This window comes from Procambarus clarkii, chromosome 27 (assembly GCF_040958095.1).
Source record: "Procambarus clarkii isolate CNS0578487 chromosome 27, FALCON_Pclarkii_2.0, whole genome shotgun sequence".
Classification (NCBI taxonomy): Eukaryota; Metazoa; Arthropoda; class Malacostraca; order Decapoda; family Cambaridae; genus Procambarus; species Procambarus clarkii.
In genome coordinates this window covers 5,519,713-5,534,800 of record NC_091176.1, presented here as the reverse complement: position 1 = coordinate 5,534,800, position 15,088 = coordinate 5,519,713, and the positions used below count along the sequence as shown (strand labels likewise).

General features: G+C 44.0%; 1 protein-coding gene across 1 annotated transcript; it reads left to right on the top strand.

Annotated features, from left to right (window-relative positions):
* Positions 1-5,381: 5,381 nt before the first annotated feature.
* Positions 5,382-7,611, top strand: LOC123762839 (la-related protein 6). The gene has a single exon (XM_045749602.2). It carries the CDS (start codon positions 5,834-5,836, stop codon positions 7,343-7,345), a length of 1,512 nt encoding a protein of 503 aa, XP_045605558.2. The 5' UTR covers positions 5,382-5,833; the 3' UTR covers positions 7,346-7,611.
* Positions 7,612-15,088: the final 7,477 nt, after the last annotated feature.

Below are 15,088 nucleotides of genomic sequence, written 5' to 3'. Positions count from 1 at the left end.
ACCAGATTTCCCATAGCAGTTCCAGTGAAGAACATCACGGCTGCTACGGTTATCAAACATCTATTGAAGATCTTCACTCAATACGGATTTCCCAGGGAGATTCAAAGTGACTGTGGCACCAACTTCACCAGTGATCTCTTCAAAAGGACACTGGAGGAGTTCAACATCAAACAGGTATTGTCCAGCCCCTATCATCCTGCTTCACAGGGTTCTCTTGAACGTAGTCATCAGACCATCAAAGCACTCTTGAAAAAGTTTTGTAGTGAAACCTCAAAGGATTGGGATAAGCAGATTGACCTAATAATGTGTATTTTCAGAAGTCTCCCCAATGAGTCCCTAGGAGTATCTCCTTATGAGATGCTCTACGGCCGTAAGTGCCGTACTCCCCTTAAGGCTTTCAAAGACTCTCTCAGAGATGCCACCTTCAGTGAGCATCAGAATGTGCCCCAGTTTCTTCAAAACCTTCAACACATTCTAGAGAGAGTCCACCGCTTTGCTCATGATAATCTATTGAAAGCCCAGGTGAGAATGAAGACTCATTACGACCAGACCAGCAAAGTAAGAAAATTCAAGCCGGGAGACTTCGTCCTTGCTTATTTCCCTATCCCAGGTTCACCTTTACAAAACAGATTTTCAGGACCCTACTGCGTCAAAGAGTGCAGGAATAATAATAATTATGTGATAGAGACTCCTGATAGGCGGCGGAAGACCCAGCTGTGCCACGTCAACCTCCTGAAGCAATATAATGGTACTCCTCCCACTGTCTTGACTAATTATTCCACATTCACAGAACCCTACATCCACAGTGAGACCTTCCCAGCTTCTCCTCCCGAAAGCACTGACAAGGAGTCAGCGCTTTCTAATTCCGAAATCCTTAATGATCTTCCCAAATACTTTCAGGATAATCATAGTGCACCTCTCGTCAAGATCTTCAGAGAACATCAAGAGTTGTTCAGAGATGATCCCCAAGAGTGTAATGTTACCCAGCACGACATCCAACTGCTCCCCGACACCCGGCCGATTCGTCAACCCTTCTACCGAATCAGCCCGAGCAAGAAGGAAGTCATGCGTGCTGAGGTGCAATACCTCTTGGATCATGGACTGGCTACACCTTGTGAGTCCCCCTGGGCCTCACCCTGTATCTTGGTGCCCAAACCCCAAGGTAAGGTGCGGTTGTGCACCGACTATCGTAAACTGAACTCTGTCACTGTCAAGGATGCTTACCCCTTGCCAAGGATAGATGACATCCTTGATGCCATTGGTAGTGCCCAGTACTTGTCCCAAGTGGACTTGCTTAAGGGGTACTATCAAGTGTGTCTAACGGAGCGCGCTAAAGAGATATCTGCCTTCATCACTCCTTTTGGACTTTTCAGATATGAACGCCTTCCTTTCGGACTATGTAATGCCCCGGCCACCTTTCAAAGAGCTGTCAACCGTGTCATCCAGGGCTTGGATAACACATACGCCTACCTGGACGATATCGTCGTAGCCTCCAACTCCTGGAGTGAACATCTGCTCCAGCTGCGACGTCTGTTCTCCAAGCTCCTGACAGCCGGCCTCACCATCAACCTGGGCAAGTCCACTTTCGCGAAAGGTAAAGTGCGTTATCTGGGTCATGTTATTGGGAGTGGCAGCATAGCTCCGTTAGACTCACACACTCAAGCCATCCTACAGTATCCACAGCCTACCACCAGGAAGCAGCTCCTGCGCTTCCTTGGTCTTGCCTCTTACTACCGTAGGTTTGTGAGGAATTTCAGTACAGTCGCCACACCTCTAATTCTATTAACCAGTCCCAAGCAACGGTATAATTGGACCATGCAGCAAACCGTTGCTTTCGAACAACTCAAATTCCTCCTCTGTTCTAACCCCATTCTCGCCTCTCCAGATATCACCAAGCCTTTCGTCCTTCATGTCGACGCCAGTGGTACCGGCGTTGGTGGTGTCCTGATGCAACTACGAGGCGAGGAGGTTCTACCTGTCAGCTACTACAGCTACAAACTGAAACCACACCAGAGGAACTACAGCACTATTGAAAAGGAGCTACTATCCATCGTCCTGAACCTCCAACACTTCGCTCCGTACCTACAAGGCGCCAGGTCTACCACCATCTTCTCAGACCACAACCCTCTCCGCTTCCTACATCAAGCCCAATTCACCAACCAGCGTCTTCTACGATGGGCTCTGTATTTACAAGACTTCAACCTGGAGATCCGCTATATCAAGGGTTCTGACAACACCATAGCCGATGCCCTCTCCAGAGTTTATGAAGTAGAAGCGACTCCATCCATTACTCCACCACATAACGACGTACTTCTTCCAGAACCGCAGGCTTCGGGGGAGAGTTGTGACGATAATCTCCTTCAAGAGATTGAGCCTGCTCTTCCCTCCAAAATTACGTCTTCACAATTATATAAAAAGACTATGGAAGAAATGTCCAACAACGACAACAACACCAGCACCAGCAAGGCTTGCCAGGGTGAGCAGAAACGTATGCAACCAGCCACCTGTTCGAACTCCAACCACCAAACTACCCGTTGATCGCTACGGCTCCGCTGATTGGTCGCCGGTCTGGCTGCACCTGCACTCGCCCCCAATACTACCTGATGTCTGGGGTCGCCCCAACATCAGTCCTCAGAATGTTCCGTGCTTTCGTAGCCAGCACTCCTCCCAGCTAGACGTTAGCGTGTACTGAGAGAGGTGGTGGCTTTAAGCCAATATTCCAGCACCTCCCACTTAACTTTTGTGTTGCACTTCTTATTATTTTGCCTTAACGTAACTTTCATTGTGTCATTTAAGTATTCTTATTATTTTGATTCATTGATTTTATTATACATATTTGTTTGTCCATATTTTCATGTTTTGATTTATTTAACGTAATTAAAATTTCATTGTTAAAGTTTTACTTGTGTTTTGTGTGTCTTCTCCTTACCTTACCACAGACGAAGTTCCAGTTTTTCTATTTTTTTTTATAACTATGTGACGAGGCCATACCCCTAGCCTTAAACAGCCGAACACCAACGCGTTACCGTCACAATATATATATATATATATATATATATATATATATATATATATGTCGTACCTAGTAGCCAGAACGCACTTCTCAGCCTACTATGCAAGGCCCGATTTGCCTAATAAGTCAAGTTTTCATGAATTAATATTTTTTCGACTACCTAACCTACCTAACCTAACCTAACCTAACCTAACTTTTTCGGCTACCTAACCGAACCTAGCCTATGAAGATAGGTTAGGTTAGGTTAGGTAGGGTTGGGTCAATTTTTTTTATTGGAGTTAAAATTAACGTAGATATATGACCGAACCTAACCAACCCTACCTAACCTATCTTTATAGGTTAGGTTAGGTTTGGTAGCCGAAAAAGTTAGGTTAGGTTAGGTTAGGTAGGTTAGGTAGCCGAAAAAACATTATTTCATGAAAACTTGGCTTATTAGGCAAATCGGGCCTTGCATAGTAGGCTGAGAAGTGCGTTCTGGCTACTAGGTACGATATATATATATATATATATATATATATATATATATATCGTATATATATATATACGTATATATATATATATATATATATATATATATATATATATAATAGAAACAAATAATATAAAATGATGATCACTGAAATGAGACAGTAATAGCAACTAACAATTGATAATTCTATAAAACAAAAGCTTACTTTAATAATATAATTACACTATAGTTAATTACTAAAGTTACACTAAAACAAAAATGAGGTCGATTAATTAGAGATACACTCAGGTACACTGAATGATAAAGTTTATACTAGAGGACACAGGCAAAGCCAGTGTACAAGGGAACAAGGGAGTATATATAAAATAGAATATTGGCTTTATTAGTGATAGTGGTAATAGTGGCTTTAGGCATTGTATGTACTAGCTCTATCTATAAAGCCAACAAACTTTGTAAAATCTCTTTATGTATGTACCTTTACCTATATAAATATTATTATTATTATTATTAATATTATTATTAATAAAAAAAGAAAGAAAAAAAGAGAATAACAAAGATGCCAATTAAAAAAAAAAGAAAAAACTTTGAAAGTAAAGATAGAGCTATAGTAAACTTTGGTAGTTAGATGAGGCTATAAGTTATGATGAAGTATATAAGTTATGAGGCTATATGTTATGGATGTACATACATCCAGAGTCAGTCTTCCTAGCTATAATTTTACCATCTCGCACAAAACAATGTTTAATTGTAGGGGAATTTTTGCGGATTCCACGCAGTTTAAGTAAGAGATTTTGTCTGAACTTGGTGAGACAATCATTGACATAAACAGTGGGTTTACTAGAGACTGCGACTCTGAATTGGTCCACAATTCTCCATACAAGGTCATTTACATCTGCGGTGAGGCAGGTCGACAGTGATAGCAGATCACCGGGTAACATCATAGACGCGGCCCGGTCACTGGCTTGTTTTACGCGGATGTTACACCCTGTATGGAGCTGTTTGTTGCTTTTAGATTCAGGTACTGGGAACAAAAAGTTGTAAGCAGCACGGGCTATGGAGAGCCCGCCGTACTCACCTGGCACAGGATATGTATTCACCTAGTTGTGCTTGCGGGGGTTGTGCTCTGGCTCTTTCGGCCCGTCTTTCAACTGTCAATCAGTCAACTTATTTTTGTTTCACACACACACACACACACACACACACACACACACACACACACACACACACACACACACACACACACACACACACACACACACACACCCAGGAAGCAGCCCGTAACAGCTGTCTAACTCCCAGGTGCCTATTTGCTTCTAAGTAACAGGGGCATCAGGGTGAAAGAAACTGCCCATTTGTTTCCGCCATCGCCGGGGATCAATCCCCGGGTCATAGGATTACGAGCCCCAAGCTCTGTCCACTCAGCCACCAGGCCCCCCCCCCTGGTAGCTGAATAAGCGTGTATGGGGAATAAACCTTTTTTTTCCTTGGTTCTTATATTCTTGTGTTGTGTTAACGGCTGTATAAAGAGCAGTTGCACAAAAGATGGCATTTTGTACTTTTTTTTCGCAAGGTTCTGCAAATTCTCGAGGAACAGGGCACGGGTTAGTGACTGTAAAATGTTATTACTTTAGCACCATGCACATCAATTGTCACTGTACACTGTACAAAAATAAGGATTGATTAATTGGTTGATATACATATATCACTGCATGTGTTAATTTACGATGCCATTCATTACTTTCAGCCAACGTGGCACTGATCTTATACAGTTGTGTATAATGAATGATGATCGCGGCTTTTTTCCCCTGAAAACCTGGGAATGGTTCAGCTGAGGTGCATTAAACACCGTGGCGCGGGAAACATTTGTGGTGAGTGAGTGGGAAGGCCGGGGAGCTAACTCAATAAGGGGCGTCAACCAGTACCTTGTGGGGCTGCCTTGTCCTACCTATATTGTGACGCCTCCCTCCCGCTGCTTATCTTTCACCCTCCATTATTTTCTCAATACCTCATATAGCCAGAATAATAATTTATAGCAACGCTATTGAAAAGGCTATTCATCAACATAAATGGAAGGCGGAGCACTGTCAGGTGTGGCTCTCAACGTCAAGGCTTGAAGGTTGTTCCGTTTGTTCAATCGGGATGCCATACAACTGGTGGCGGGGTTGTACCAGAGAGGAATGTATAAAGCCCAGCAACTTATTGACTGATGTTCCAGTCGCTGCACAGAGTCCACAGTGATCGGACGCTCCTCTACATCCAGGGTGTCTTGAGTTGCCTCTTGGTTAATTCAGAAAGCTTCTCATCATAAGACATAATTTAAGTCGTGATCACTGGTGCTGAGTGGTGAAGCAATGTTAAACCTCTTGTCGAGAATCGTGATAAGAGGTGAGCATGAAGATCGTCCAGCATCAAGAGACAAGACTCTAATCTTGAGTGGTTCTGACAATTCATCGGTGATAGACGACACGGACGAGGAACTGCTCAGTCCCCCTGCGCTAGTCATCAACATAACACAGATGGAGTCAGCAGACAATGATCTCAGTGATCAGATAAGCACGGCTCGAACCTCCGTCGAGCAGTCAGCTTTAATAGACGAGAAGTTGACTGGCAAGAACTCCCCCGTTGTCCTACCTAGCCGGGATGTCTGTCGTCGCATCTTAGAGTTAGTCGAATATTACCTGAGCGACCACAATCTGGTGAAGGACATGTTCCTCTTGAAGCATGTTACCAAGCACCACGAGGGTTACGTGTCCCTCAAGCTGCTTGCTAGTTACAAGAAGGTTAAGCGGCTCACCAAAGATTGGAGGGTTGTTGCACATTCTTTGAAACACTCAAAGACATTAGAAATGAACGAAGATGAAACGAAAGTACGACGCCAACAGATGTTGCCTCATGAGCTTGAAGAGGACACGCGGCCCTTCAGGACGCTGCTGGCCACAAATATATCGAAGGAGGAAGCAAATATGAATTATTTGGCAGAGTTTTTCGCAAAGTTCGGTGAAATGACCTCTTTGCAGCTTCACAAACCCAGCGGCCGGGCCTTAGAAGAGGTGCGACAAGCAAATCGTGAACATCCAGGCATCATCAGCACATTTTACGCCATTGTAGAATACGAAAAGGTCCATTACGCTCGACATGCAATCAAGTATATACTTAATAACCCTGAATGTAACATGAACGTAGTTGAGTTACCCCGCAAGAAGCGTCAGAATAGCTCTAATCCGAACACCAAACCCAACGCTGAGGGAGAGAGCGCTTATTATAGCACATCAGATATGTCAGAGCCAACGTCACCTGCCTCTCATTTGAAAGCTCTATACAAATCAAAGTCCCCATATTCTTCTATGACCTCTTCTCCCATAATATCGCCTATTTCAATACGCCGCCATTACAAATCACAACTGTCTTCGCCAGAGTCATCTCCTCCGTCATCCTGCAGCCCCCGTCGCGGTCCCTCAACACCATGTTCGTCTCCTGAAAGAAGCTCACACTTTGTCACTCGATGCGAGGTGCCTGGGTCTTCTCCCCTGCCTCGTCGCCAGTTGGCACCCAGGAGCATCACTTCGACGCCATGTTCCCCTAACGCTTGGCGTCGTATGAACCTTGCTAACAAAAATAGTACTAAGGTTATCGAATCCGGGCCACCGTTACCCCTTAGTCCATGGCTGCGCCGTCGCGTTGTCGCATATCCAGGAAATGTTGGGTCTAGATCAGCTGTGTCGTCTCCCTCAGCCTCCCCTGGTCTCCAGCGGCGCCACGACACCTCCATCCTGGTACACGACAGCATCACGCGGCTTCCGAGGGGTCCTGACGGCACTCGGGGCTTCCTTCCTCGTCAAATTATCGTGAACGCACAGACCTGAAGTACCGGCCATATGCCTTGCTAAGCTTGTAACCATTGAAGAAAAACTTCTACCGTTAGTAACGAACAGGTCTATCAAGTGCTAATATAATCTGTTTACATTAATATTCTGTGCAGGAAGAAGGGGTCGCTTATATATACCTGTTATATGTATTGCTCAACGCACAGCTACTTAAATAAACCATTGTAACTAAATTTATTATATTTAATACGTGTATTTAAATCCATATTACTTTTGATATTATAATAAATAAGAGTAATCAACAATTCTATGTATCATTAAAACATTATTACATAGAGCTCCTGTTAATACATTACCACAAAATGTTTGATGTCTAGCATCTTGACATGAGACCTGTATATGTAATCACGTGGAGGACATCTTCTCTAATTAATAAAAGTACAAAAATATAATGTGATGAAAATTGCACCTTTTCTAGGGAGGAGAAAAAAGTCTTGGAACATTTTGTAGCGAGTAGATTATCCCAATAAAATACTCGCTCCAAACACATTAGCCTAATGAGAGAAGCAAAGCTCTTCTTGGTACTAATTATGGAACTCAAACCTTTCTCAACTTCTACATTCTATTCCTGTCAACCTTTGGAGAACGGTGAGGTGTTGCCCGAGCATATAAGCAGCAGAGTAGCGAATAATAACTACCATTTGGTCACCATTTGGTCCGGGAGACATCTCCCGTCACGCAGGGTGCAGTTGCGCCTCCATAGATCTCCAGTGTCATCTTTTTATACTGGTAATGGCTCAAAAGGGCCACCACTTACGGGCTATTCATGCCCGTGCCACCTTTTGGGTGGCTTAAATTCTTCATCAATCAATCAATCGAATAATAACTAGACTACTTTCAAGTGTGGTCTAGAACAGACACTTGCGAGATACTTTACCGACTCTCAATCGATAGTTCGAGTTCAAGCTCAATCAAGTTCGAATCCTCGTCACGGCCCTTGTGGATTTGTTCATTTAATGTGATAAGTGGGTTGCTGCAAGGGTCCATTTTGGGGCCAACTCTTTTTGTCATATACATCACTGACATAAATAAGAATGTTACAAACCACATCATCAAATTTGCAGATGACACAAAGATATATGGTAAGGTGGGAAATGATAAAGATACTGAAGCCTTAAAAAGAGATACCTGGTTGATACCTGGTTGATGGGGTTCTGGGAGTTCTTCTACTCCCCAAGCCCGGCCCGAGGCCAGGCTTGACTTGTGAGAGTTTGGTCCACTAGGCTGTTGCTTGGAGCGGCCCGCAGGCCCACATACCCACCACAGCCCGGTTGGTCTGGCACTCCTTGGAGGAATAAATCTAGTTTCCTCTTGAAAATGTCCATGCACAGATCTGCATGAATTTCACAAATGGCCAGAAGAGTGGCAAATGTTTCTTAATATTGTATCGATAAATTCAAGATCTTGCATGTGTTGCATAACACTCTATGTCACATATACCAAATCAACAGCATTACCTTGCAGCAGATTGATGAAGAAAAAGCAGTCTCCGTGGTGTAGTGGTAAGACACTCGCCTGGCGTTCCGCGAGCGCTATGTCATGGGTTCGTATCCTGGCCGGGGAGGATTTACTGGGCGCAAATCCTTAACTGTAGCCTCTGTTTAACGCAACAGTAAAATGTGTACTTGGATGAAAAAACGATTCTTCGCGGCAGGGATCGTATTCCAGGGACCATAGGATTAAGGACTTGCCCGAAACGCTACGCGTACTAGTGGCTCTACAAGAATGTAACAACTCTTCTATATATCTCAAAAGGATCGAGAAAAGATCCTTTTCTCGGAAAAAAAAGAAATGTCAGAATCTATCATTCACTGAAAGTTGCACAACAAGTGGGATCAGCAGTAAAAAAAGTTAACTAAACTTTTGGAATAATCAAACATACATTTGATTTTAAGGAAAAAAAGGTAGTCATTTAATTGTACAAATCTGTGGTGCACCCGACCTTAATTATTGCCTCCAGGCATGGAGACCTCATCATCAGAAGGGCAAAGCTTCATTGGAGAAAGTTTAAAACAGGGCAACAAATATAATTCCATGACTAAGTCGACTCTCATACATAAACAGGTTGAGGGTGACGAGGCTAACAACACCAACACACAAAGCACACCTGCAGCTTCCTCACACATAGACCACATCCACACCTGCAGCTTCCTCACACATAGACCACATCCACACCTGCAGCTTCCTCACACATAGACCACATCCACACCTGCAGCTTCCTCACACATAGACCACATCCACACCTGCAGCTTCCTCACACATAGACCACATCCACACCTGCAGCTTCCTCACACATAGACCACATCCACACCTGCAGCTTCCTCACACATAGACCACATCCACACCTGCAGCTTCCTCACACATAGACCACATCCACACCTGCAGCTTCCTCACACATAGACCACATCCACACCTGCAGCTTCCTCACACATAGACCACATCCACACCTGCAGCTTCCTCACACATAGACCACATCCACACCTGCAGCTTCCTCACACATAGACCACATCCACACCTGCAGCTTCCTCACACATAGACCACATCCACACCTGCAGCTTCCTCACTCATAGACCACATCCACACCTGCAGCTTCCTCACACATAGACCACATCCACACCTGCAGCTTCCTCACACATAGACCACATCCACACCTGCAGCTTCCTCACTCATAGACCACATCCACACCTGCAGCTTCCTCACACATAGACCACATCCACACCTGCAGCTTCCTCACACATAGACCACATCCACACCTGCAGCTTCCTCACACATAGACCACATCCACACCTGCAGCTTCCTCACTCATAGACCACATCCACACCTGCAGCTTCCTCACACATAGACCACATCCACACCTGCAGCTTCCTCACTCATAGACCACATCCACACCTGAAGCTTCCTCACACATAGACCACATCCACACCTGCAGCTTCCTCACTCATAGACCACATCCACACCTGCAGCTTCCTCACACATAGACCACATCCACACCTGCAGCTTCCTCACTCATAGACTACATCCACACCTGCAGCTTCCTCACTCATAGACCACATCCACACCTGCAGCTTCCTCACACATAGACCACATCCACACCTGCAGCTTCCTCACACATAGACCACATCCACACCTGCAGCTTCCTCACTCATAGACCACATCCACACCTGCAGCTTCCTCACACATAGACCACATCCACACCTGCAGCTTCCTCACTCATAGACCACATCCACACCTGCAGTTTCCTCACACATAGACCACATCCACACCTGCAGCTTCCTCACATAATGCTCTCACACACCTGCAGCTTACATATACCACACCTGCACCTAGAGTTCCTCATATAAATAATTAACAGTTTTTTTTTACATTTGGGAATATTGGAAGATAACTTCTGAATCGTGTTCTCGGGCTCAGAATTATTCCCTGCTCACGGAGCTTCATAAATAAGCCTTATTTAACTAAGTTTACCCCAGCACACAAGCAGCCAAACATTTTACAACCAGGTCTCTAATTATTACAGTTGTATCAAGGTGGTGAACAATTAAAGATCAATGCCCAATTGGTTCTCCCCCTGCCCAGCACTGCATGAATATTACCTATGAACCACAGGATTGTTTATACTTGCACAAGAAGCATAATTAATCAAGATTATTATACAGTATGTCTAATTACATTTGTCTTTATTTATAAAGTAAGTTTTAAATACGGTATAAATATGTCTGGAGGATCAGGCATGTTGGCTGGAACAGTGTGTGATACAAGTAGCTTGTGGCCCAGAAGTTCAGTGGTGAAATGCCCCCTAAAGGAATTATCACGGTAAAGCACCAAGCCAGTATGACTATATAGCACTTGGAAGATATTAGGATAAGGATTTCGGATAGAACAGGGGGAAAGGAATGGTGCCCAACCACTTGGATGATCAGGGATTGAACGCCGACCTGGATGAAGTGAGACTGTCGATCTACCGTCCAGTTCCAAGTGGTTGGGTGAACATACCTATTCCCTTACACCAGAGTGTGGTGTAAGGGAATTACACCACACCCTTCACTTCAGAACTCTTAGGTAAAACATTCTTTTCATGTGTGACTTAAATGTAAACTTATATTCATTGTCTAAACTTTTTCATATTTGGGATTGTGTGGGAAGTTGTAAGGCCTCCTTAGGCTCTTATAAGTCTTCCTTGGTGTGTATGTGATGCTGGTCACCATTTCTGGCTTCATCACGTGGCTACAGACTTAAGATATTAATGTTGACCAGACCACACACTAGAAGGTGAAGGGACGACGACGTTTCGGTCCGTCCTGGACCATTCTCAAGTCGATTGTGATGAGGAAGATTGATTGATTGATGAAGATTAAACCACTCAAAAGGTGGCACGGGCATGAATAGCCCGTAAGTGGTGGCCCTTTTGAGCCATTACCAGTATCAATGGATGATACTGGAGATCTATGGAGGTGCGGCTGCACCCTGCGTGACGGGAGATGTCTCCCGTGGTGATGAGGAAGTATGTTGTTGTTAAAGATTTAGCTACTCAGGACGAAGTGTCCATGTAGCACGGGCTATGGTGAGCCCGTAATTGAGTTTGGTTATACATGATAACCTTTTTCCTGTGATATTTGGGTCTAAGTTTAAAATGGAGGAGGGGATTTCTCCTTTTTGCCTGCTTATTTATCGCTTCTGTTTTAGTGTACTGGTTTTAATCTTGCTTTATTAACATTATCTTGGCGGATGTAGATGCAGAATACTCACTAGCGAGTCCCATTCCTCAACTGCTTTTCTAATCATTGTAGTGGCTGTGGAATGTGCATCTAATGCAGCTGCTGTCGTTGGATTAATGTTGAGTTTGATGCGCAGGGCTTCAGAAGCTTCACATTCCAGTAAGTAGTGCAATAGTGGCGCCTCTGCTTCTGTTCCACAGATATAACACTCTTTAACTATTGGGTTCATTACCTCCCAGCAGCACTTGTAACCAAGTCTGAGTCTGTGTATGGCTACTGCAATGTCTCTGGATATCTTTTTGCCAGGCTTGAAAGAGGAGTAACCAGTGGCTTGTTCGTACCATATCGCAGTGGATCTTCCTTCCGCTACTTTGGCTCTGTGGCGACTTTTGATAGTTGGGAGTATTTTCTTCTTGATTTGCTCCTTTATCTGTGAGAAACTTGGAGGTATTTGAACCTGTACAACAGGCAGAACAAAGACAGTTTTTACTAGTGAGTCTGCCTTTTCATTACCATCTATGCCAATGTGACTTGGTATCCAATTTAGGGTGATTGACAGCCCTCGATTATGGGCTTCTTTTCCTATATGTTGAATTTCTGTGAGGAGTTGTATATTATCTCTGTGCCGACTGCATAACAATGCCTGGAGCGAAGATTTAGAGTCTGTATGAATGATGACATCATGTAAATTATTCTCAATTGTATAGTTTATGGCCTCCTTCAGGGCATATAATTCTGTTTGCAATGTTGAGCACCCACTATTCATGCTCCAGTAAGCTTCATGGTTGTTAGTGTAAACTGCTGCCCCAGCAGAACCTCTTTCTTGATCAACTGATCCGTCTGTAAAGATGTGAGTGGTTGTAGGTCTTGAGATGGTTTCCATTTGTTGTTCTATTACTTCCTTGAGCCTCTGCGGGTCACAGGCTGATTTTTTAACTGGTAATCTTTCAATGATTATCTTTAGATTCGATTCTTCCCATGGAGGAGGCTGCCGAAAGTGTTGATATGGTCTATCTTCCCCTTTGTTTTTAATGGTCCATTTCAGGTCCATTTTCTATAAAATCTTGACCACATTATCCATCCATGAGCTTGTTCTATACTGTAGGTTTTTCTGAAAGGATCTCTGTATGCTGTCTTTGATTGACAGCCTGGCGGTTGTCCCAGTAAGTTTTCCTATTATGGTGGTTATCCTTTGTTTCATCCTGTTTTCTAATCCTGGTAAATTTGTTTCCATTCTAAGGTTCTCTCTACGCGTCCATACCTGGTTGATACCTGGTTGATGGGGTTCTGGGAGTTCTTCTACTCCCCAAGCCCGGCCCGAGGCCAGGCTCGACTTGTGAGAGTTTGGTCCACCAGGCTGTTGCTTGGAGCGGCCCGCAGGCCCACATACCCACCACAGCCCGGTTGGTCCGGCACTCCTTGGAGGAATAAATCTAGTTTCCTCTTGAAAATGTCCACGGTTGTTCCGGCAATATTTCTTATGCTCGCTGGGAGGACGTTGAACAACCGCGGACCTCTGATGTTTATACAGTGTTCTCTGATTGTGCCTATGGCACCTCTGCTCTTCATTGGTTCTATTCTACATTTTCTTCCATGTCGTTCACTCCAGTACGTTGTTATTTTACTGTGTAGATTTGGTACTTGGCCCTCCAGTATCTTCCAGGTGTATATTATTTGATATCTCTCTCGTCTTCTTTCGAGTGAGTACATTTGGAGGGCTTTGAGACGATCCCAATAATTTAGGTGCTTTATTGCATCTATGCGTGCCGTATATGTTCTCTGTATTCCCTCTATTTCAGCAATCTCTCCTGCTCTGAAGGGGGAAGTGAGTACTGAGCAGTACTCAAGACGGGACAACACAAGTGACTTGAAGAGTACAACCATTGTGATGGGATCCCTGGATTTGAAAGTTCTCGTAATCCATCCTATCATTTTTCTGGCTGTCGCAATATTTGCTTGGTTATGCTCCTTAAACGTTAGGTCGTCAGACATTATTATTCCCAAATCCTTTACATGCTGTTTTCCTACTATGGGTACATTTGATTGTGTTTTGTACTCTGTATTATGTTTAAGGTCCTCATTTTTACCGTACCTGAGTACCTGGAATTTATCACTGTTAAACATCATGTTATTTTCTGATGCCCAGTCGAAAACTTTATTAATATCAGCTTGAAGTTTTTCAATGTCCTCAGCCGAGGTAATTTTCATACTGATTTTTGTGTCATCTGCAAAGGATGATACGAAGCTGTGACTTGTATTTTTGTCTATATCTGATATGAGAATAAGGAAAAGCAGCGGTGCAAGGACTGTACCCTGAGGTACAGAGCTTTTCACTGCACTTGGACTCGATTTTATATGGTTGACAGTTACTCGCTGAGTCCTGTTTGACACTTATGCTTACATTGCCGCACTGGAAAAGAATAATCCAGGATCAGATCTTAGAGCCAAGCCCGACATTAGAGGCAGATATAACATATCCACAGCTAATCCGGATATATTCACAAACTTCAGGAACACAGAACACCTAGTTGAACTGAAACCAGCAGAAAAAATCACCAAAATGATAGTTCAAAATTCCCCGGTCGAAGTTCATGCAAACAGACTCCTAGAATGCCCAAATGTCACAACGGCGGAAAGATGCAAGCACAACAATATAAAAACAAGACAGGTTCTTGTAACAATAAAAGGACCTCGCATCAACACTCTGAGTGTTGGCATCTATGGCCAATTCAGGCTGAGACTACAACCGAGAACCCATGCGCTGTTACAGTTGTCAGCGCTTCGGCCACCACAAAGATGGCTGCAGAGGCCCGGAACGATGTGGTGTATGTAGCGAGCTCCACAATACCGACATATGCAAGAATCTGCATAAAGAAGGCAAACAAACGAAAGCAAAATGCCCGAACTGCGGGGATACACATCACGTCTGGAACAAACGATGTCCAGAAAGGGTAAAAAGAATACTAGCTTTCGGATCAACCCAGCAACCCAAAGTCACAACTTCTAG

What these genes read in the sequence shown, in the direction of transcription:
- LOC123762839 (XM_045749602.2), top strand. Translation starts at nt 5,834, where the DNA reads ATGTTAAACCTCTTGTCGAGAATCGTGATAAGAGGTGAGCATGAAGAT.